This window comes from Ceratotherium simum, chromosome 4 (genome assembly GCF_057802395.1).
Source record: "Ceratotherium simum simum isolate JZ-2026a chromosome 4, ASM5780239v1, whole genome shotgun sequence".
Lineage (NCBI taxonomy): Eukaryota > Metazoa > Chordata > Mammalia > Perissodactyla > Rhinocerotidae > Ceratotherium > Ceratotherium simum.
In genome coordinates this window covers 27,183,117-27,204,968 of record NC_141903.1, presented here as the reverse complement: position 1 = coordinate 27,204,968, position 21,852 = coordinate 27,183,117, and the positions used below count along the sequence as shown (strand labels likewise).

The 21,852-nt window shown below is 55.2% G+C and overlaps 1 protein-coding gene across 2 annotated transcripts in view; it reads right to left on the bottom strand.

Moving 5' to 3' along the window:
- Positions 1-9,424: 9,424 nt before the first annotated feature.
- Positions 9,425-21,852, bottom strand: part of PDGFRB (platelet derived growth factor receptor beta) — a 37,946-nt gene continuing 25,518 nt past the window's right edge. For both annotated transcript variants that reach the window (XM_087429573.1, XM_014786179.2), the window contains 12 exons: positions 20,952-21,084; positions 20,305-20,409; positions 19,823-19,933; positions 18,632-18,791; positions 17,420-17,580; positions 16,739-16,857; positions 16,383-16,505; positions 15,373-15,484; positions 14,814-14,913; positions 14,157-14,262; positions 13,050-13,282; positions 9,425-11,504 (listed from right to left, as the gene is read on the bottom strand). In XM_087429573.1, coding sequence (XP_087285699.1) covers positions 11,321-11,504; positions 13,050-13,282; positions 14,157-14,262; positions 14,814-14,913; positions 15,373-15,484; positions 16,383-16,505; positions 16,739-16,857; positions 17,420-17,580; positions 18,632-18,791; positions 19,823-19,933; positions 20,305-20,409; positions 20,952-21,084 — 1,647 coding nt within the window. In that variant the 3' untranslated portion in view covers positions 9,425-11,320. The remainder of the gene's footprint in view (positions 11,505-13,049; positions 13,283-14,156; positions 14,263-14,813; positions 14,914-15,372; positions 15,485-16,382; positions 16,506-16,738; positions 16,858-17,419; positions 17,581-18,631; positions 18,792-19,822; positions 19,934-20,304; positions 20,410-20,951; positions 21,085-21,852) is intronic.

The following is a 21,852-nucleotide window of genomic DNA, read 5'->3' as shown; positions in this document are numbered from 1 at the left end:
CTTCTACAGTTGCCCTTTGTCCATTTTTCTATTTGTTTTTGTCTTTTATTGATTTGTTGGGACTATTTGTACCCTGTATTATGTCTATTAACCCTATTATCATATATGTTGAAAATATTTTCCACCAGTCTACCACTTGTCTTTTCACTTTTTTTTTTTTTTGGTGTTTTTATTTATACAGATGTGTACTTTGTATATAGTCAAATCTGGCGTTCTTTTCGTTTCTGGCTTCTAGGTTTCATGTCTTGCCTAGGAAGGATGAGCCATTTACTGTTTACAAGGCACTTTCATTTCCATTTTCTCATACAGGCCTGGGCCACAGGGACTCAGTGAGGTACATATTATCTTCACTGTCGAAATAAGAAAAGGGAAGTTCAGAGAGGGTAAGCCACTTATCTCAGGTCACACAGCTACTTTGGGGAGGACTCAGAGCCACAACTGGGATTCTCAGGGTCTCAGGCCCAGGTCACCACTCCCTGCTACCTGGGTCACAGGCTGATATCATTCCCCACGCCTCCACAGCGTTCCTGGCAGGTCACTTGGGTGCCTCCTGTTCTTGGAAAACTGTAGCCTGTGCTTCCCTACCAAGGGACAGATCTGTCTCCCTGGGGCACCCGCCTGTCACTCCTGGTGCTGCATTCTGAACCCCCAGGCAACTTTGTGCCCTGTCCCCCGACAGGCATCCAGCTATGTGGAGGCAGCCCTGAGCTCCCCGGAGGCACCCTTCTCCAGGTTGAGCACTCTGGTCCCTTTGTGGTCCTCCTGGGACATGGTCGTCATCCTCACCCTCATCAGATCTTCAACAATATGCAGGGTCATCAATGTGACACTAACTTTTTCAAGTCCAACGTATTTGGAGGAAGCCCCTTCATGTGGGGACAAGGGCACAATCAGACGCCACGAGGGAACAGAGGCTGAGGAGACTGTGAGGGTTTCTGGAGCAGTAGCTTTAGAGCTGGGCCTTGGAGGAGTCCTCCAGGCAGAAAGGAACCCCAGGAGAGGGACCAGTGTGGGGGCAGAAAGGGCGAAAACCCAGGGCCCCTGCAGCCAGCCAGAAGAATGGGGTGGAGGCGGAAGCAGGAAGGGGTGAGGTCCAAATGCAAAGGGACTCCGACCACCGGCCTGGAGCTCAGACTATTCTGTAGGCCAAGGGCTCTTAATGGGAGCCTCTGAAGGGGGTACCTTCAAGTACAGTCCCAGGGCCCCAGCCTCAGAATCACAGCAGTATCTGCAAAATGCAGATTCCAGGGCAATCCCAGGCCTGCTGAATCAGGGCTGGGAGGTGGGAATCTGCACAGGAAACAGGCTCTCTAGGGGGTTCTGGTGCTTACTCTCTGGGGGAACGCCCACGGATGGCCTCGAGGAAACCAGAGGACCCCAACATGTAGGTAAAGTTTGCCTCTGGTCTCGGGTAGGGTGCCCAGGTCTCATGCAGTTCTCACCAAGTCCGTGGCCCTGCCTGGCAGGGACTCCTTCCTCTCCTGTGGAGGAAGTTGAGGTGGAGATGGCATGTGGCTGGTAAGGGGGTTGGAGGGGTGTCCTAGGCTGCCTCGGCAGAACCCGTCTCCGTCCCCGAGATCAGAGGCAGCTGCTCACCCTCTTATTTCTGTCCCCTCAGCTAACTCCTGTGGCTCCTCAGACTCCCACCTCCAGGAGGCCTTGCTGTCCCTGCCAGTCAGGCAGGCATCCTTCCTATGCATCCCTGGCCTCCTGGGCTCACCCTCATCCCAGTACTTTCGTCACTCAGCAGGCCTCAAAGCTTTATCAGGTGCTCCCTATGTGTCAGGCAGTGTGCCAAGCACTCTTGGGAGTTTTCTCACTGAATCCTTAACCCTAGAGGTAGGTGTGCTTGTTACCCCAAAGCTCAGAGAAGTTAAGTCACTTTCCCAAGATTGCACAGCTGGTGAGGGTATTTCTGCCTCCTTCCTGAGCCTGTGGTATACATGACCTTTCTGATCCACTGACTTTACATGTTTGAAGAATGGCTGAGTCAAAGAATGAATGCTGTGTCCCCAAGTTCTGCAAGTGGGAAAGTATCTGTCCTCCTGGGAACATGGCATTTAAGGCCTAACATTCTCTGAGTGTTGTTTATGGGCTAGGTTCCGTGCCAGGCTCTTTGCATATATATCTCATTTAACCCTCTCAACCATGAGGCTGGTTCTGTTCATCATCCCCATTTTGCAGATGAGGAAATGAGGGCTCAGAGAGCTCAGTCACTTGCCCAAGTTCCCAGAGCCAGCAGACGGCAGAGCTGGGATTGGAACCAGGCAGCTTGGCTGCAGAGCCTGTGCCAATGACCACCTCGCTGCACAGGGTGATCCTGGGTCTTCTGCAGTGACCATGCTGACCACCAGTGGACATGGGGTGAAGTGTCCTGGGGCTCAGTGGGGTGACCCCCAGCTGAGGAAGCTGTAGTGATGCTACCGGGAAGGTGACGAGCAGAGATCCCAGATTGACATCACTCCTTCCTGTGGCAGAGGAACTTGGAGAAGGGTTTGCATGTCAGCCCAAGGATTAGGAAATCCTGAAGCAACTATGTGGGCCATGTCACTCTTCTGTACATACTCAGGGCCTGATCCTCGTCTCCCTGCCTGGCTCCTAGCACCTCCAGACCCCATGGCAGGGACAGCTTAGCTCCCACCCTCCGGACCACTCAACCCCAGCCCCAGCCCATGCCTTGGGATCCAGGGGGTTTCTGCACCAGGGAGTGGAGGGGCCCATGCCAGGAGCCAGGGACCCAGCATCAGGACTGTTGGCTGCTGGTCCTTCTTCAACCCCAGGCCAGAGAGGTTCGACCAAACCTACCTCTAGGGTGAAGATTCAGTGAGTTCTAGTATCTGGTTTAGGCTACTCTGGGGTGTTTGTTCCCATCTACTGTTACAGCCCAATAGTGCAGGTCCAGTCCGCACGCTCGCAGGGCTTGTAGGAGCCTTTGCCGTCTGTGCACTGCTGGTCTCTGCTCCTCCTCTCCCCACCCCTCCCTGCTGTACCCAATGCTGTGCTTTCAGCTCCTGAATTCACCACGCTCTTTCTTACTGTTCGACGTGCTCCTGCCTCTGGACCGTGCTCGCCGCTCCTCTCTTTGCCTGTCTTATCCTCTCTCTGGCCCCGAGTTCACAGCACTTCTCGTCATCGGCACAAGCGCCATCACGAGGGGGTTTATTGACGTAACGTTGTCCTGACCCCCTCCACCCCCAACGCGAGCTCCCTGGCAGGGCCTGCATCTCCCCTGGTCTTCTTCACCCCCTGTACCGGCCCATGCCTGGCACACGGTGGGAGCTCAGTCTGTACGGGGTGCGTGAATAAATGAGTAAACGGATGGACAAATGCAGAGAGACTAGGAGTTGTCCACTCTCCGACACCACTTCATTGGGCAAATGCTTCATGTGTGAGGCCCAGGAAGAAGGCTCAGTGCTCTTCCCTGCCTGCAGGGCCCTCACTGCCTGGTGGCAGGTAAGACAAACACCTAAGTGGTGGTGCTATAATGCAGGTGATAATACTGACGTTGATTTATCATCCAAATGGGGACCTTTGAGACCAAAAGCTTTGCTATTAATAATTGCACTAACTCAGGGGCATAGAGAGGGATCCTTCTGAGTCACCCTGTCCATTGGGCACTTTCTTTGTGCCAGTCTCTGGACTAAACTCTGTATTGATCATCTCATTTGGCCCTCACAACCCACCCTAGGGGATAGCTGCAATTATCCCATGTTACAGGTGAGGAAAGACAGGCTCAGAGACAGTACGCGACCTGCCCGGGGTCACATAGCTGATAAGACAGAGCTGTACTTGAACCCAGGAACTCAGCCCCAGTGCCCATGTGTTTAACCATCTGCCCTCAGCAATGGCTGGGGCTCTCAGAAAGGTCAAGGGAAGAGGGGAACTACTGAGGCTTTGGAGCCAGACAGACCAGGAATCACATTCCCCGCTCCTAGCTGTGTGACCACAGCCAGGAGCCTAGCCTCTCTAGGCCTCAGTTGCTTCATCTGTAAAATTGGGGGGGGGGGTTATTGACTCAGATCCAGTGAGACAATAATGCAGGCGAAGTGCACGCAACAAATATTGGTTGAGCGTTTACTCTGTGCTTGGCCCTAGGGACACATTGGTGAGCGTGGCAGGCACAGTCCCTCTCCTCTGGTGGCAGAGCCGGGAGAAGAACCAGGGTATCCTGGGAACACTGAAAACGAGAGTCAAGGAAGAGTCTGCCTAAGCTGAGAGGGAGTTGGGGGGAGGTGCGGGGAGGAGTAGGGAATATTCCAGGAAGGAGAGACAGCACGGTAAAGGCCTGGAGGTGAGAGAGTACATAGGACACCTGGAGACTGAGGGTATGGAACAAACATGAAGCCCATCAGAGGCACAAACAAAGGACTGGGAAGAGAGATCACTTCCAGCTGAGTGATCAGGAAGGCTTCTTGGAGGAGGTGGCTTTGTGCTGGGCTAGAAGTTAGCACCAGACTTTGCCCTTCAGCCATAGAGGGCTGGGCATTCTAGGCGGTGAGGACAGCACCAACAAAAGGACAGAGGCTGGGCTTCTGCACAGCAAAAGAAACAGTCAACATGGTGCTGGCCCGGTGGCAAGCGGTTAAGTGCATGCACTCTGCTGTGGCGGCCCAGATTTCGCAGGTTCGGATCCCAGGTGCGCGACGCACGGCTTGTCAACCCATGCTGTGGCGGCGTCCCATATAAAGTAGAGGAAGATGGCCACAGAGCTTAGCTAAGGACCAATCTTCCTCAGCAAAAAGAGGAGGATCAGCATTGGATATTAACTCAGGGCTGGTCTCTCTCTCACACACACACACACACAAAAGGAACAGTCAACAAAATGAAAAGGCAACCTACAGAATGGGAGAAAATATTTGCAAATCTTATACCTGCTAAGGGGTTAACATCCAAAATATATAAGGGACTCATACAACTCAATAGCAAAAAACCAAACAATTCAATTAAAAAATGGGCAGAGGAATTGAATAGATATTTTTCTAAAGAAGACGTACAAACAGCCAACAGCTACATAAAAGGTGCTCAACATCACTAATCATCAGGGAAAATGCAAATCAAAACCACAATGAGATACCACCTCACACCTGTTAGAATGGTCATCGTCAAAAAGACCAGAGAATACAAGGATTGGCAAGGATGTGGAGAAAAGGGAATCCTTGTGCTCTGTTGGAAGGTCAGAAAGTTTGTGGCCCACACAGGAGTAGACAGGCCTTGAGGGGCGGATGTGGGACAGGCAGAAGAAGAGGCTGGAACCAGCTCCAGGCCTTGAAGACCACACTAGAATGTCTGGACTTCATTGGGCCATGGAGAGCCATTGAAGGTGTTTGAGTAAAGGAGAGTCAAGATCATGGTATGCTTCAGGAAAATCAATAATGAAGAAGAGAAACTTTCAGGGGTGGAAGTTTCCATCTTGCTCCTTCAGAAGGGGAACGAGCACCCTGAGAATTCTGCGATTTTCCAGAAGCTTTGTTACTTCCTTGTGTTTGTGACTTTTCTAGTTCCTCGCAGTGATTACCCATGAAACCCCAAACCAGAAAGAGACCGTGGAACTGCCCCAAGCCTGTTAGGACAAGAGGAGCCCTAAGGGGGACGTATGAAGCCATTGGAGATGACAGGCATGCATGCCCAATGGGGCCTGGAGAGCAGGGCAGGGGGCTAAGCCAGTGGGAGGGGCGTCACAGGGAGACAGTGTGGCTTCTGTGGTGTCCCCGAGTCCCTGCTGGATCCTGAGGAGAGCCAACCCCCTGCCCCAGGCAGCGGTCCCCTCATCAGGCCACTGCGGCAGGCATGGCAGATTTTATTCTGAGCTGTGAGAATCAGTCACAGCCCAGAGAAGCCCCAGGACCCCAGTCTAAGGAGCAGCCCACCCAGGGAATTCCAGGAGCCACACTCTGAGTGGGAAGCCAGCACCCTGACCCCAGGGCCCAGCCTGCTGCCCGCTCTGAGTCCAAGAACAGGACTTAAGAGACTCCCTTGGGAAGGCGGTAGCGAGGACAGCAGACTGGCAGGCGAGAGCCCCGCTGTGTGCAACCTTGGGCCAGCACTTAACACACTGAGCCTCAGCTTCTCTGTCTGGAGCCAGCCCCTTGGCTTGCCTCGGAGGTTTGTTGTGAGCATCAAATGAGACCCCCGGTAGGAACACACTCTCTACACGGTGAGGGCCCAGAGCAGAGCCAGGGTAGTGAGGGGGTGCCAGGTTTCCCCACAGGTGCGGTGCCCCCTGGATGTGGGGCTGGGAGCCAGCCTGCAGGAGTGCTGAAGGGCATCACAGGAAAGCTCCTGCTTGGCAAGTCTTCTAGGCCCTTCTGGTTACTCCAGGAGAAAGTCTCAGCTTGGTTTGCTCTGCCTTTTACCCTTTCTACCACTTGTTTGTGGTGTGTTTCAACAAACAGAAGAGGCTCCAGACTTCTTCCAGGAGGCCAGGGCACCTGGCTAGAATTAAATAATGTTGTTTTCATGTTTGATTTTCTTAGCCTCTCAGAAGCTCTATAATTTTGTATATTTTAAAGGATACTTTTAGACTCAGTAACATTGTAAATGTTTATTCTCTTTACTCAGCAACTCTGTGTCTAGGAACTTATTCTGTGGAAACAAACACTTACGAAAATGTGCAAATATGAATATACTTTACAAACAATGGTCATTCCAGCATGATTTAGAACTCTGAAACACTGATGTCCGTCAGTAGGGGATGGGTTAAATAATTTATGGCACAAGCATGTTTTTAAATTATGTGCCACTCTCAAAAAGAATGAATTGATATCTGTATGGACCACGGACCTGTGAGTGTGTCCATGATGCATTGTTAAGGAAAAACAAAAAGTTGCAAAATGGTAGTGGTAGTTTTATTTAAAATTATAATTATATATTTATGTAGATAGGTGCAGAGACAAAATACAAATATTAGTACAGCTGTAAGGGAAAAAAAGTTATATTCTAGAAGAATATAACTAAAGTATTAACAGTGAGAGTCGGAATTTCCACAAGATAAATTCCTGCACACAAAGTTGCTGAATAGACAAGATAAGAATTTAAAATGTTACTAGAATCTAGAATACAACACACACAAAGAGAAGATTTTCTCTTCCTATATTATACATATTTGGTAATGGATTTTTTTAAATACAGGCATATGTTACATAAATACTTTTATAAAAGTAATTTGTAATTATTATGAAGCTGAAAAATTAACTAAAATAAAAGAAGCCTTTAGAGACATTGCCCTAAATCAAAGAAGGGGCACCATGTCAGCTGAAGGTTGGGGCCCAGGAGCAATAGCTCCTTCCAGTCTTGCTCTCTTTTTCCCGGAACAAGGACCTTAGCTGTGAATAGGGTGGCGGAAGAATTGTGTAGTCCAAGTGGCTCATCCGTCTGGGAGGAAAATTCCAGCTCATCCGTTCCCCTGGGCCCGCCTGAGTGGCAAGTTTGGGAGGCAGGAGCCAGCAGAGGCTGACCTATGGTTCTCCCCTCCCCACCTCCGCACCCCCTCTGCACAGGGGCATGTGAGGTCCAAGCCCTCCACCAAACTCTTTGTTATTATTTTTATCTAGCCCTTTTCCTCTCACTCAGCACTTTCCTGTACTTCCTGTTGGCAATGCACAGCACCAGAGAATTCTGGAGTCAGGAGACAGGGGCTGGCACCCAGGCTTCCTCACTCCCTGGCTCTGCAACCCCGGCTGAGTGCTCTACCTCCAAGTGCCGGCTTGGGAGCCAGGCCCAGGCTCCTATTCTATTCCTTCTGTACTGACCAGATGACCTTGAAACCTCCCTGAACTGGTTTCACTTTTGTAATCTGGGGACAGCAGTAGTGCCTGGTTCATAGGATTGACATGAGGGTAAAACGAGACAATGTGTGTAAAGCAACAGCACAGCCCTGGCACGTAGTCACTGTTCAATAAGTGGTCAGCAGCATTTACCATCCTTTTTCTCTTTGTGGCATCATTAGCTCCATTTACACCTAGGGAAACTGCAGCCTGATGTGGTATAATCCATCCTGTTCCTGTAAGGGGCAGGCCTGGGAAGGAGTGAGCCCAGATGCGGGCTTTTCCCATGAGCAAGGATAATCCCTGTCTGGAATGTGGGTTGTTTATTCTCTTCACAGGGCAGATCTGGGTATTGGCTTACTTATCTTCTACCATAGCCAGGAGAGAAGGGGTCATGGGCTCTGGCTGTTCTCTGAAGCCAGGACCCCCGGGAGGGTGGGCTTTGTGTGGCCAGGCCCTGCAGCGGGTGGAGTTTCCCCTGGTGTGGCGCAGCTGCCCCTGAGTTGGCGGCTGGCCTGTGAGTCAGAGCTGCCCCACGTCTCCATTCCTCTCCCTGCTGGCAGCCGCAGCCCCAGACTCCTGGAATTGGTCCAGGGTGGCCTGTGGCTCCAAAACAAGGTGCCCATCTCCCAGAAGCAAACTGAGATGCCACTTCCCCAGATCAGAGAGAGCAAGGGATGGCCAAGGTCACATGGTGAAGTAAGATAGATCTCAGGCTGAAACCTGCTTCCACCTCAGGTGACCCTCCTACAGGGCCCAGGTGGAGGGGCCAGGAAGCCCCAGCCTGGGTCCAGGACCCTTGCACTTGGCCCCTTGCCCCTGGCAGCTCTACTGCTCCTGGCCCCATGCCGCTGCCAGGGTCTCCCTGGGCTGGGCAGTGGAGCCTATGGCTAGGAATGAGCTGGCCAGCAGGCACCAGCATGCCCAGATCATGCCAGCGCCACACCACAGAGCTGCTGTAGCTGTGAGGGGCCTGGGGCCTGCTGGGTCTGCACCCCTCTGCCCAGCCTGGCTAGATTCTGCCCTCAGAGCCACAGCCAGGCCCCCACTGCCTCCCCTGGCCTTGCCCTGGCCGCACACTGCCCCCACATTCCTCCGCTCCTCTTCCTCCGTCTCTTCACTTCTTCCTGCTCTCTGGCCCCCTTGGGTGCTCGGTCTGCCCTGCTCCTGCCCAGGACCCAACCACACTCACCAGGGCCTGGAGTCTGGTCTCTAGGAGATGCCTCTCACCAGCCACACCAGCCTCAACCTGGGCCCACAGGCAGAATGGAGGGGAGGGCGGGGGGTGGTGTCCCAGCTTAACAGGCAAAGCCAAAGCACATGGTGGGGTGGGGTGGGGGCCGCAGGAAGGGCCCGGGCTCCTCAGCACCAGCCCGTGAACAGTCCCACCCATCCCAGGGTCAGGCACCGCAGAGCCAGAACAGCCGGAACTCATTTCACGACTTGGAAAACTGACGCCCAAGGTCCAGGTCACCCATCCACTAGCAAGGGGTGGAGGGAGTGTGAAAATCTCCATTTTACAGATGGAAACGAAACTCAGAGCTGAAGGGACCTGTGTGGGGACCCTGTGGCTGGGCCGAGTCCCGTCTGCCCCACTCCCCTCCTGCCACCTCCCAGGCACAGGGACCCAAACCCGCAAGAGACCACGAAGTCTGTGAGTGAGAAGCACCAGGTTTAATATTAAAATCTTTTCCTTAAAAAAAGTACACAGATAGGAAAATTGGATGGCATACAAAATAGCACTTCTGTTGTATAAATGTGAGTTAATGTGAGTCCTAAAGATACTTGTAAACCTAGGTGATTACATCTTTGGTACCGTAGTGAGAACCCTCTCCCTCCTCGACCAGGCTTCGGGGGCCCCAGGGCAGGCACGTGCCAACCAGTATAGGGGGCTGGTGCCCAGAGGGCTGATCTTCCTTCACCCCCTCTCCAGCTCTCCCCCTGCTGGCGGCCTTGGCCCCGACTCCTCTGGACCTCCAGTGCCCACTGGGCTGGGGCGTGGCTGGCAGAGACAGTGAGGGGAGCAGGCCTGGGTGTGACAAAGCCATACCCATGGGTACTGCCTCAAACAAGACAGCTGGCAGGTGAGAAGGCAGCCCCCAAAGTACCCACCTCTTGCATCCATTTCTCAGGTTCCCTATCGAAGTCTTCTTGTCCTTTCCGGGGACCCCGGGGGCCCTCAGTGTCCGTTACGTCTGTGACACAGGCCTAGACAGCAGGGGCTGGAGTGGCGGGCAGCACGAGGTGCTCTGCTTTGCCCTCTCTGCTTCCTTTGCCTAGGATAGCTCCAGAGGTCACTGTGGGTGCCGAAAGGGGTTCTGTGATCTTCCCACAGCCCTGGGGCAGCTGCTGGGGGCTTCCCAGACACTGGCTGTCACTCCAAGTCAAGGCCTGGGCAGCGGGCCTTTTGGGACTTGCCAGGGGCCTGGGGAAGGGTCACGGTCTCTGAATGCCTGGGGTGTGATGTGTGGTCTGGAATCTCCCCAGACCCCAGCTGACCCCCGAGGTGGAGGTTTGGGGTGTTTGGCTTTGCTTCATCTGGGCAAGTGTGCAACCCTCTGGAATATTCTAGAATGTTAGTGCTGGCAGACCACCAGAAGTCAATGAGTCTAATCTGCTCATTTTTCAACGAGAGAACAGGCCCACAGAGGGCGAGGGAGTCCCCCAAAGTCTCATGGCAGGTCCAATGCACATATTGGTCCACACATGGTCCACACATGTGGACACTTCTTGCAAGCACATCAACACACTCATCACAGACGTGGGGCCCGTCTGGCCCTGGAGACTCTGATGGGTGGAGTAAGACTGGCAGTGGTGAGGAAAAATGACCCCAGGACTTGTGGCGCCAGGAAGACATGGACATGGGCACTTTTTATGGTGAGGTGTGCCCCAAGTGCCTGGGGCAGGGGCCACAGGCCAGGGTGTCCTGTATGTGGCTCAGCCCTCCGCATTAATTAAGCATGGATGGCCCCAGACCAGCTCGGGCCCGGGAAAGTGGAGACTGGCATGGAGGGGAGGTTGCTTCTGGATGAGGCAGCACTGTCCAAGGCCAGAACCCTGCTCAGCCAGAGGGCAGGGAGGCCAGGGGCCCTTCCCCAGCTCTCGGGTGGATAAAAGTGTGAGGTGAGAGCTGCAGCTCCTTGAGGGGTAGCTGACTGAACAGAAAAAAGGTTAACTTGCCACCTCCTGAACCTCAAGACTCTCCCCCAGGGTTCCACTCTCCCCACCTCTCAGCCAGGGAGAGAATCCCAGATGGTGGGTCACCAAGTCCAACTTTCCCATCTCGCAGATGGAGAAACCAAGTCCCCTGGGAGAATCCTGGCTCAGAGTCACATGGCCTCCCCAGAGGCAGAGGGCTGGTCATGGCCTCTGCAGTTCTCTTGCCTCCTAAGCCAGTCGCAGGGGTTGGGGTGCGACATGCCAGGAGCAAAAGCTTTCCAGAAGGGGACAGCTGATGGGAACAGCCCGGCTGGTGGGAGGCCAGGCCAGGCCAGGAGGCGCTGGGTGCTGGGAGGTAGAGGGGGAGCTTCAGGCAGGGCAGGGTGGGGGCCAGCCCCCTACAGGAAGCTGTCCTCCACCTCGGCCCGAGGCCTGGGGCAGCTTGAATCCGGCGGCCACTCTGGCTCCAGCTCTGGCTCCACCTGGGGCTCGGGCTGGGGCTCTGGCTCTGGTTCCTCTTGTGGTTCCAGGGGGCTGTCACAGGAGATAGTAGAGGAGGTGTTGACTTCATTCAGGGTAGAGCTAGGGGAGAAGGCAAGTGAGTGAGGGGCTGGCAGGGAACCACAGTCAAATAACAACAGCATTAGTCAAGAGCTTTCCACGTCCAACCTTGTACCATGCACCTTATACACTTTAGTTCATTTAATCTTTGCAAGGCGGGCACCATGAGGAAACTGCAGCTCAGAGAGGTTATGTCACTGGCCTGCATCACACAGCAGGTAAGTACAGGAGCTGGGATTTTAGAGCAGATCCAGTTGACTCCAAAGTTCATTGTTCACCCATCAGTGTCTCCATCTCCTCCCCTCCTGAAGATACACATTATTTCATTTAATCCCCACAACAACCTCCAAATCGAAGTAGTCATATTGTTTTCATTTTATAGATGAGGAAACTGAGGTTCAGAGAGGGGAAGCAGCTTATCTGAGGGCACAGAACAGGGCAGCATGCACACCCCAAGCTGTTTGAACTCTGAGCTTAACTGCTCTGCACACTGGCTATCAGAGCCCTGGAATACCTCCTCAAACTGGGGGGGAGGGCCCCCTAAGTCCTGCGTGTGTTCCTAGTGCACGTGGAGAGACTGAGGCTCGCAGAGAAGGTGCCTGTCTGGGTCTCACGGCAGCCAGTGGCAGAGCTGCAGCTGGAACCCGGCCTGGGGCTCCTGCTGCTTCACCATAGGGTGCATCTTGTTTTGGGGATGGGTCTTGCCTCATGGGGAACCCTTCTTTCCAGCTGAGGGGAGACTCTGTCTGAACATCAAGTCCGGGCAACAGCTGGGCCTTCCTCCAGAGCCCTCCCCACACTGGAACTTCACTCTATCCAAAGGCAAAAGAGGAGCACCAATCTCCTTCACAGTCTGAATTCTGGCCTGAGCTCCTGTAGGCTCCTCTGCCTCCTACAACCGTGCAAGACCCCCCGGGGCCCTCAGAGCACCTGCTGAAGGACAGACCATAGGCCTAGGGCTGGCGATGATTCCAGAGCAACATGCTAGGGGCTGGGGATGCTAATTCAGTTTTCTTAGGGCTAGGACAGGGCCCAGACAGGGGAGAATAGACGGCCTATGGGGCTCCTTTAAAGGAAACAGCTACCTTGCATATAAGTCCCAGCCCATTCTTTCTCTTACCAGCCTGCCCTTTCCACCTGAGGTCATCGAAGGTCAAATAAGTTCATTTCTCTCTTGTATTCACCGGCAGGAATAAGTACACACCCTAGGTAACTTACTTCTTTTTTTTTAAATTTTTTTTTTTTTAATTTATTTTCCCCCCAAAGCCCCAGTAGATAGTTGTATGTCATAGTTGCACAGCCTTCTAGTTGCTGCATGTGGGACACAGCCTCAGCATGGCCGGAGAAGCGGTGCGTCAGTGCGCACCCGGGATCGAACCTGGGCCGCCAGTAGCGGAGCGCGCGCACCCAACCGCTAAGCCACAGGGCTGGCCCCCTAGGTAACTTACTTCTAAGGCAAGCCTGATGCCATGAAGACATAAACAGACAGATAGATACACGCACACACACAAGCACACACACACACTGTGTACACCAATGCCTTGGGCCCCCGGCCAGAGCGGCTACCTGGCAAGGCTGGGGGAACCCTCCAGTGGGCCCTCATCAGCAACCTCGGGTTTGGGGTCAGGCAGTGGGATGATATAGTCGTTGTCACCCTCGTTGGGCTGCACAGCAGTGTAGAGGACAGAGCTGGTGTCCAGGGGGGATCGGAGGCCATGGAAGCCAGGCAAGCGGGCTTGGGACCGAAGGACGGCCGGGTGGTCGCTCCTCAGAAACTCCTCATCCACCTGCTGGTACTTCTGCTCCGTGGGGCAAGGAGAACCGAAAAACAGGGATGGTCAGACCAGACAGGGATTAGGGATCATCCAACAGTTAGATTCTGACCCAGCCTTGTGTGAATATAGCAACTGGTGCTCAGAGAGGAAGGAGAATTGCCCAAAGCCACACAGCTGAGCTGCCCGCCCAATTGCATCTCACAAGACAAAGTGAGCTCAGGAACGCCCAGGGAGGGGCAGTTAGCAGAGCAGCACCCTCAACCCTAACACTCCCCTACTTCAGAGTAGACGGGCGTGGGCTCTCATCCTGCCTCAACCTCCCTCTGTGGGGCCTCAGTTTCCCTTGCTACTGAGTGGTGACAACTCCACTCCATCCCACTGGTCCCGGAGCTGGAGCCAGACATGGGGTGGGAGTGGGGTGAGGAACGGACCTCGGAAAGGGCTGTGTCTGTGCTCCCCCTCACTCCTGCTCTCACTGTCAGACAGGGAGGGCTTTAAGGCCCTGCTGGCTCCAACAGCCTTGTGTGAGCCTGTGGTCAGGCCTTCAGCAGCCATCCAGCCTGGGGTTGTTCAAACTTCTGAAGGAGACCCAAAATTGGGCCTGGGTGCACAGGCGGGAGGAAGGATGCCGCATGACGGGGGCTGTAGGCTCCCTTCCCCCACTTTAAATCAATCAGCTTCCAGGAAGGATTTCATTTCAAAAACCTCTGTGCTGCTAAAATAAATTAAACTCATAGCTCTAGCCCATCCCTTAACTAATATCAGCAGGGAAACTGAGGCCCAGAGAGGGTAAAGGGTGGTCCCCCAAATACCAGCATGTCACACAGAGCCTTGCACCCAGTGTCGGACTCCTGGACCAGAACACTTGGTTCCCCACCCCCACCCTGCCTCAACATACCTTTTTGTAACCCTCGCCCAGCAGTCTCTCGAGAAGCAGCACCAGCTGGGAGAAGGGGGGCCGAATCTCAAACTTCTCTTCCCAGCACTTCTGCATGATATCGTAGCTGGGGAGACGGGCAGAGGGGGTCAAGGTCTCTGGCTCAGGGTCTACCACCCCCCAGAACAAGGGGAGCAATGGAAGGAGTTGGGGACAGGCGTTGTTTTCCCATTATTGCACCTGGATGTCCCCTTAGGAAGCCCTCCCTCCACCAGTGTTTCCGTGGGGTGGACCACACCTTGGTGAGCACACAACCCGGGTCTGGCCGGTAGGAGTTTCCCCCCACCACAGCTCAGTGGCTCGTTCTGGATGGCCGTGTGACCCCAGCTGAGCCCTCGACAGTCAGCTCTGGGCCTGTTGCTGGAACTACGGTGAAGGCAGCTAGGACGTAGCCTTTTGGGTAGTGCCAGCCTGAAAACCAGGCCGCCACAGAGGAAAGCAGAGCCCCAGGGCAGAATGAGGCTTCCTGACGACATCGTCTGAACACCCAGAGCCAGCTGTTCCTAGATTTATCTAGGTCTCTGAGCTAATAAACCCATCTTTGGCTGAAGCTGGTAAAGTTGGATATCTATCGTTTGCACCCAAAAACTCCTCCCAGATGCAGGAGGCTCCACTCACATCTCGTCCGAGGCGTGGGCAGGCTGGGCCATGCGGTAGCCCCGCTTGATGGCATTGTAGAACTGCTCGTTCATGGGCAGCTCTGGGTAAGGGGTGCCACCTGTCGGGAGCAGAGACAAGAGATATGTGGGCTCAGGTGTTGGAAAAGTGGTCGGTAGTCTTTTCTGCGGGACAGGGAGAGGCATGCCAGCCTGGCGTGGGTGAGGGTGCAGAGGCCTTGGTGCTGGGAAATGTGGGCTCTGTTATGGGCTCTGGACAGAGACTGCAACCCTCCCCAGAATCAGAGAACCAGAGAACACGAGATCCATGCAGGCTTTTTGATGTCACTGTGCAAACCCCTTGATACTCAGATGGGGAGGTAAAGAAACACAGAGAGGGCAAGGACTTGCCAAAGTCACACAGCAGCAAGAAAGCAGCAGAGCTGGGACTTGCTGGACCCAAGTCCAGCCCTGGACCCCTGTCCCGGAGCCTGTCCCACAGCCCTACCAGTCGGGCAGTGTGAGTGGTCAGGGTGGAGGCCATGCCAAGGCTCTGAGGGCTGCGGGAGAAGGGCGCGTACCCAGGGTGAAGATCTCCCAGAGTAAGATCCCGAAGGACCACACGTCGCTCAGGGTGGTGTAGAGGCTGTTGAAGATGCTCTCCGGGGCCATCCACTTCAAAGGCAGGAAGGTCTGCGGGAGGGCAGGACAGCGCTGAGTGTAAGGAGGGGCCAGCCCCACCCTGCACCTGGGAGGGAAGGAGGCCTGGCGGGTCCCACTCCCAGATCCTCATTCCCCGTCCCTGAGAGCCCGGCTCTGCGGGCACAGGATTCCCCGCCCGTCCCAGTGCTGGCCAGAGGATCAGGCCCGGCTCTGCGGGCACAGGATTCCCCGCCCGTCCCAGTGCTGGCCAGAGGATCAGGAGGCCAAGTTCCTTTTCCCACGAACTGGGGACACGGCAGCCCCTGTCCCTGGGGAAGAGCCCCAGGGTTTGAGGCTCCTCTCGGAACAGGCCCCGCCTCCTCACCCCAATAGAGGCCCCTGGCCAGGTTGGTAGAGTAGAGGGGGAGCAAGGGAGATGCCAAGGTGCCACCCAGCTCTCATCCTAGCTGCCTTAGAACTCTGGGCCCTAGCGTCACTTCTGGGGTTCACTATCCCCATGTGGAAAGTGGGGACAGGAGTGGGGGGCAGGATGGTCACATTTTAAACAAATACTGCCTGCCACCTACCCATCTGTCTCAGCCCGCTGCCTGGGCTTCTTCCTCTGCCCGCCACCACCGCTGGGGTAACACATTTGGCCTGCTCCCCCTCCACCCTCCCCTGGACCCATTACAGCTGGTCCCTCGCTCCCTGCTGTGACCAGCAAATCTGAGCCCCCCACCGCCCTCCACAAGCCTCAGCCTCTCTGCCCCCTCCCACCCCACGCACAGCTGGTGGCTGCCCTTCCTGTCCCTGCACACACGGCCAGGCAGGCAGAGCCTGTCGCCACTGGGCAGATTGGGCCATGAGGAGCCCCGTCCTGATCTCCTGTGAGCCACAGCCACACTGACCAGGAGGGTCAGAGGCACACAGGGCCGGGGAAGGCACTCACACTGCCTTTGGAGATGTAGTTCGAGTCCCGCATGATGTCTCGAGCCAGGCCGAAGTCGCAGATCTTGACCAGCTTGCCCTCGCAGATGAGCACGTTCCTGGCCGCCAGGTCTCGGTGGACGCACTGGGTGGGGGAGAGGGGAGCTGAGGCCTTGGGGGCAATTGTGGGGAAAGACCTTCCATCTCAAGGGTTTTGGGAAAAATGCATCACTGCCCGGGTGTGAGGGGCTACACGGTGTGAGGACATTCGACCCAAGGGGATGGAGCTGCCCTATGGGGCTGAGTACTTGGAGGACCCTGGCTGGCTGGGTGACCTACCTCCCCATGACCCAATCCACCCACTGTGACCACACGTACATTCTTGGAGGCCAGAAACTCCATGCCATTGGCCACCTGGTAGCTGAAGCCCACAAGGTCCGTGTAGCTAAGCACTGGGGAGTCGTTGATCAAAGTCACCCGACAGGTCCTCTCGGGAGCTAGGGGATAAGTAGAAGGTCACCCACCATCTTGTGTCTCCCCACGGTCCACAGCACCCCTGCCCTTTGGCTCGTGGAGACTGAATGTCAAAGATAGGCGGCTACTGATCCTCTAAGTCTCCCCTAAAAGGAAAACTATTTCCAAATATCTAACTTAAACCTCTCCTACTTTATCAGTGCTCTCATTGGCCAGAAAAATGTTTGGCATTAGCCCAGTCTGGCCTGCCTGCTTCTGAGGGACACTAGATCAGCCTGGGGCCTGTTCTGTGCAGACCGCCCTTCCTCAAGTCCCCAGGAGGCCAGGTACCACCCCATCCTCACTCCTCCCCTCCCTGTGGGCTGTGCGCACACCTCTGGACCCAGAAACAGGGGTTCATATTGCGGATCCACACACAGCAGCTTTAGGCAGGTGGCTAGCCTCAGTTTCTGCATCCACGAAATGGGCACAAGGCTACCTTCCTCCCAGGGTTGTTGCCAGGCTGGGCATGTGAAAGGCTTTGAGAAGAATGCACCACTGCACAGGTGAGGGCCGTGCAAGGGTGACGACAGTGCGTGCACCCACCAGAGGGGACGTAGTTGTCGTAAGGGCCCATGTAGTTGGAGGACTCGATGTCTGCATATTTGACGTCTCCTTTCATGTCCAGCATGGGCACGTAGTCCACCGACTCGTCCTTGCTCATGTCCATGTAGCCACCGTCGCTCTCTCCAGGCAGGGTCATGTGGCTGGGGGTGAGAGGAGCATCACAGGAGAGGCCAAGCCTTTCCCTTCTCTTCCCCCTCCTGCCCCTCTGCTGACCCAGGGGGCCCGCAAGGCCCTGTCACCCTGTATTCCTTCTCTCACTCCCTCACTCACCCTCCTCCAGCCTGTCACAGTGTGGACGACCATGCAGTGAGCCCTTTCAACCAGCCTCTCGGGCCCTGAGCTGGGCACTGGGGCTGCCAAGACGACACACCCACGTGTGTCCTCAGAGATCTCACGCCCAGGGGCGATTACAGCAGCACCCCAGGACAAGGGTCACGAAAAGGACCTGTACCAAGGCGCCTGTCTGCGGCTCTACAGCACCATCCAGCCATGATGCCCTGTGAGCACCCGGCCACCACCCAGAGTGGACAACGAATTGCCTTAGTGCTCCGCCTGCGCATCGGCTCCCCAGAGAGCTGCGGGACTATACACACACGTGCCTCCACGGGGAGAAAGAAGACTGGAAGGAAATGGATCAATGTGTTGGGGAGGACAGGGCCAGTTTTATTGGCTTTTAATGCTTTTCTGAAGTTACTCTCACCTCTGCAGTAAACATGCATTGCTTTTGTAATCAGCAAAAGGACTAAGACATGTTATTCTTGGAAAAGAAGAAGAGAGGGTTGCGTGGTCTGTGGGGCACCAGAGAGACTGGCGTGCAGAGGCAGCGGGGAAGCTGCAGCAAGGAGCAGAGCCTGGAGCGCAGCCATGGAGTGGGGCCTGCAGAGGAGAGCCCAGGCGCTCACCGTGGGAGGGGAGGAAGGCCTCAGACGCAGGAACAGAGTGGGGGTCAAGGGTCACGTCTGCAAGGTGCTCAGCACAGGGGCTGGCACGCTGCGGACAGGACAGTCCATAGGTGGCGGGCCACCCCACCATCACCATCACTTTGTCACGCCTCGTGACTTGTAAAACAGCCTGGCTCCAAGAGCGACTCTGCTGCCCTGGCCTCAGCTGCCCATCCTGGACAGGGAGGGCGGGAGCAGGCTCCTCAGGGCTCCCCCAGGATGCAGGTCCTGGCCTCCCACCGCGCAGTACCTGGGCAGCGGGAGCCCCACGGGCAGGGCGTTGCTGTAGAGCTCGGTGCTGGGTGCGCGGCGCTTGTCGGAGCAGTGCTGCAGGAAGGTGTGCTTGTTGCGGTGCAGGTAGTCCACCAGGTCGCCATAGCGACAGTACTCGGTGATGATGTAGATGGGCCCTGCGGAGGGACAGGCTCAGGGACAGTCCCCACCAGGGCCACGAGGCTAGTGACGGGCTGCGCGTGGGAGAGACAGTTGGGTAAGACCGTGAAGGGGCTCTGGCGCCAGGCAAACGGATTCTTTTCCTGCCTCTGTGACCGCGAGCAAGATTCATAGTCTCCCTGAGCTTTACTTTCCCCGTCTGTCAAATGGGGCTCATAAGACCCACCTCATGGGGCTGGCATGAGTGTCCTGAGATGCTGCCTGAGTCGGCTCAGCTCAGTGCCTGGCCCGCAGCAAGCACAACGTTAGCTGTTACTGAAAGGTTTTCACGCTAAAGCTTACTTTGGAGCCCAGTATATAAAATAAATAAAGGCACTGTGTATTATCAGGTTACTGTTTAAATTCAAATACACTTACTTAAAGTCAATCGGTGGGAGATTGAAGATATTGATGAAAACAAAAAATTTTGAAACGGGTTATCACCGCAGACATAGATTGGCCTATGTATGCAATGCACTTCTGTATTTTGTTTTGGTTGCACAATACTGAGGAAAATCCGAAATCTCACAATAAGCAGCTGCAAATGGTGATAACATGCTTTTGTGGCCTAACTTGCAAGCAGAGCTTCAAATAAATACACTTGGCCGGAGAGACTTTATTCTGTGATCTGAACAAAAGCGGCTCCCCGGGAGCACACTGGTGGTCTCCCATGGTGGGGATATAACTCGTCTCAGTGTCGCAGGAGCTGTTATTTAGTACAGTTTCTAAAAGGTATTGTGAAAATTTAAAAACGTCAGAGGACCCCTTGATTTGGAAACTGCTGGGACTGGTGACCTGAAGCGTCACCACAGCACAGATGGTGCTGTGATTTTGTGAATTTGTAAACCTCGCACCCATCCGGGTCTGTGAAGTGAGGGCACTGAACAAGATGAGTGCAGAGCCTCCAGATGGAGGGTCCTGTTGTCCCTGGACTGAGGAGGGGGCGGGAAGGGGCCCAGCCTTGGCAGCTGGCATTTTCCAGAATCCTCTGGGGGAGCAGGTGTGGTACCTCCCTTGGTGCAGGCCCCCAGCAGGTTGACCACGTTCAGGTGGGGCCCGAGGTGACTCATGATCTTCAGTTCCGACATGAGGGCTTGCTTCTCACTGCTGCGGGCTGTGGCTGAGGGAGACGGGGTCTCAGTACTCGTCCCAGGCACTGAGCCCTGTGGAGGAGGCCCCGTGGAACCTAATCTGGCTCTTCTGCCCCACCCTGTGCTGTAGGACCCAGGTGGCCTAGGGTGCTGAGGACCCACACGCAGTGGGAGGGAAAGAGGATGGAAGGAAGGTGGGGGAGGGGAGGAGGCCCCTAGAGGAGGGGAGAGGGGGAAGGGTCTCCCTAAGCAGAATCAGGAGTGGTGCTGGTCGCGGGGTGCATTTCTTATGCCCTGAGAATTAGACTCAGGCCTGCTCTGGGCTTGCCTTTATGTGTGGGGAGGGGGCAGGGGGAGGTGGGGGCCCAGATGTGAGGAGGGGTGCGCTCCCAGGACTCACATTTCAGCATCTTGACTGCCACTTTCATCGTGGCTTGTGAATGGCTCAGGCCATGAGCCGTGGCCTCTACCACCTGCCCAAAGGCCCCGGAGCCGAGGGTACGTCCTAGGGTAGAGATGATCCTTCAGCTCCTGCCCACCGGGAAGCTGCATCCCTCACCCTCTCTGATCAATCCCTCAAGCCACCCCAGACTGAAGGTGTTCCCCCAAGGAGGCTCCTAAAATCACAGTGTTTCAAGGTCCTTGCTGGTGCTCATCTAAGTCCTGCTTGCTTTCTGGCCCAGCTTTGGTCCCTGGAAGTCTTCCTCTCTCCCCAGAGAGGAGCATAGCTCCTCCGCACCCCTCAGCCACCACTGCTAGACTAAACACAGGCCTGGCACCCAGCCTGCCCTCGATGAATACTTCCTCTCTCACCACAAAGGGGTCCTATGTCACACAGTCACAGAAGGATAGGGCCACGACGTGGACAGCCCCTTTCAGGTCATCTTGTCCCCACTGTATGGGGGAGGGGGGACTGAAGGCCAGAGAGGGCAAGACATCAGCCCTAGGTCTCAAAGCTGGTCATGGCAAGGCTGGGACCAGACCTCAGACAGTCTTCCCACCCGCCTCAAGTCCCCAGACTGCCACATGAGGCCTCCCTGGACTGACCAAGCACGAGCTGGTCCCGAGGCAGCTCCCAGGTGGAGTCATAGGGCAGCTGCATAGGGTCCACATAGATGTACTCATGGCCATCGGAGCTCACAGATTCAATCACCTTCCATCGGATCTCGTAACGTGGCTTCTGCAGGACCGAGACCAGGAATGGATCATCAGAGGGGGTCTGGGCCTTGAGTCCCACCAGGTCCAGCCCCATAAGGAACAGATGGGGCAGGAGACCCTGAAGCCCAGAGAGGGGCAGAGGCATATCTGAAGTCACATAGCAAGCTATTGATGGAGCCAAGGCCTTTATGGGCACAGTGGGAACAGGTGCCAAGGGGCCCCCACTGGGGGGACTTAGCCTGACAGCCAAGGGCCCGGCTCATCAGAAGCTCCCCATCAGCTTCTCCCAGAACCTCAGCTGCTCATCAGATGGGAGTAGAGGAGCAGGCAGCCTCGGAAAGTGACGCGAGGCAGGGGCACTAGGCCGGATGTGGACAGCCCTCCCCATGCTGGGTCTCAGAAAGATGTAACTTCGGAATGTTGAAATCATAGGATGTTGTAATCATAGGATTGGAATCTTGGAATGATAGAATGATGCGGTGCTGCAATCCTAACTCAGGAATCTTAAAACGTTGGAATCATAGAATGGTGAACTCTCAGAACAGAACATTGAAATTACAGATTAATAGGATTAGAATGCATTTCGGTAGAATCCTGGGAGTCTCTGGGGGTGAGAGTTGGAAGAATCCTGGAGCCCATGTAGACCATCCCACAGGTCCCATACCCTATGGCTAGGATGGGCAGGGGTGACATCTGAGCAGGACCTGGGGGGCAGAGCAGAGGCAGGAACCCCTGGAGGGCCTGGACCAGGCCCGAGTTGGCCCAGGTGCCGGGAGTGGAGGCAGATAGG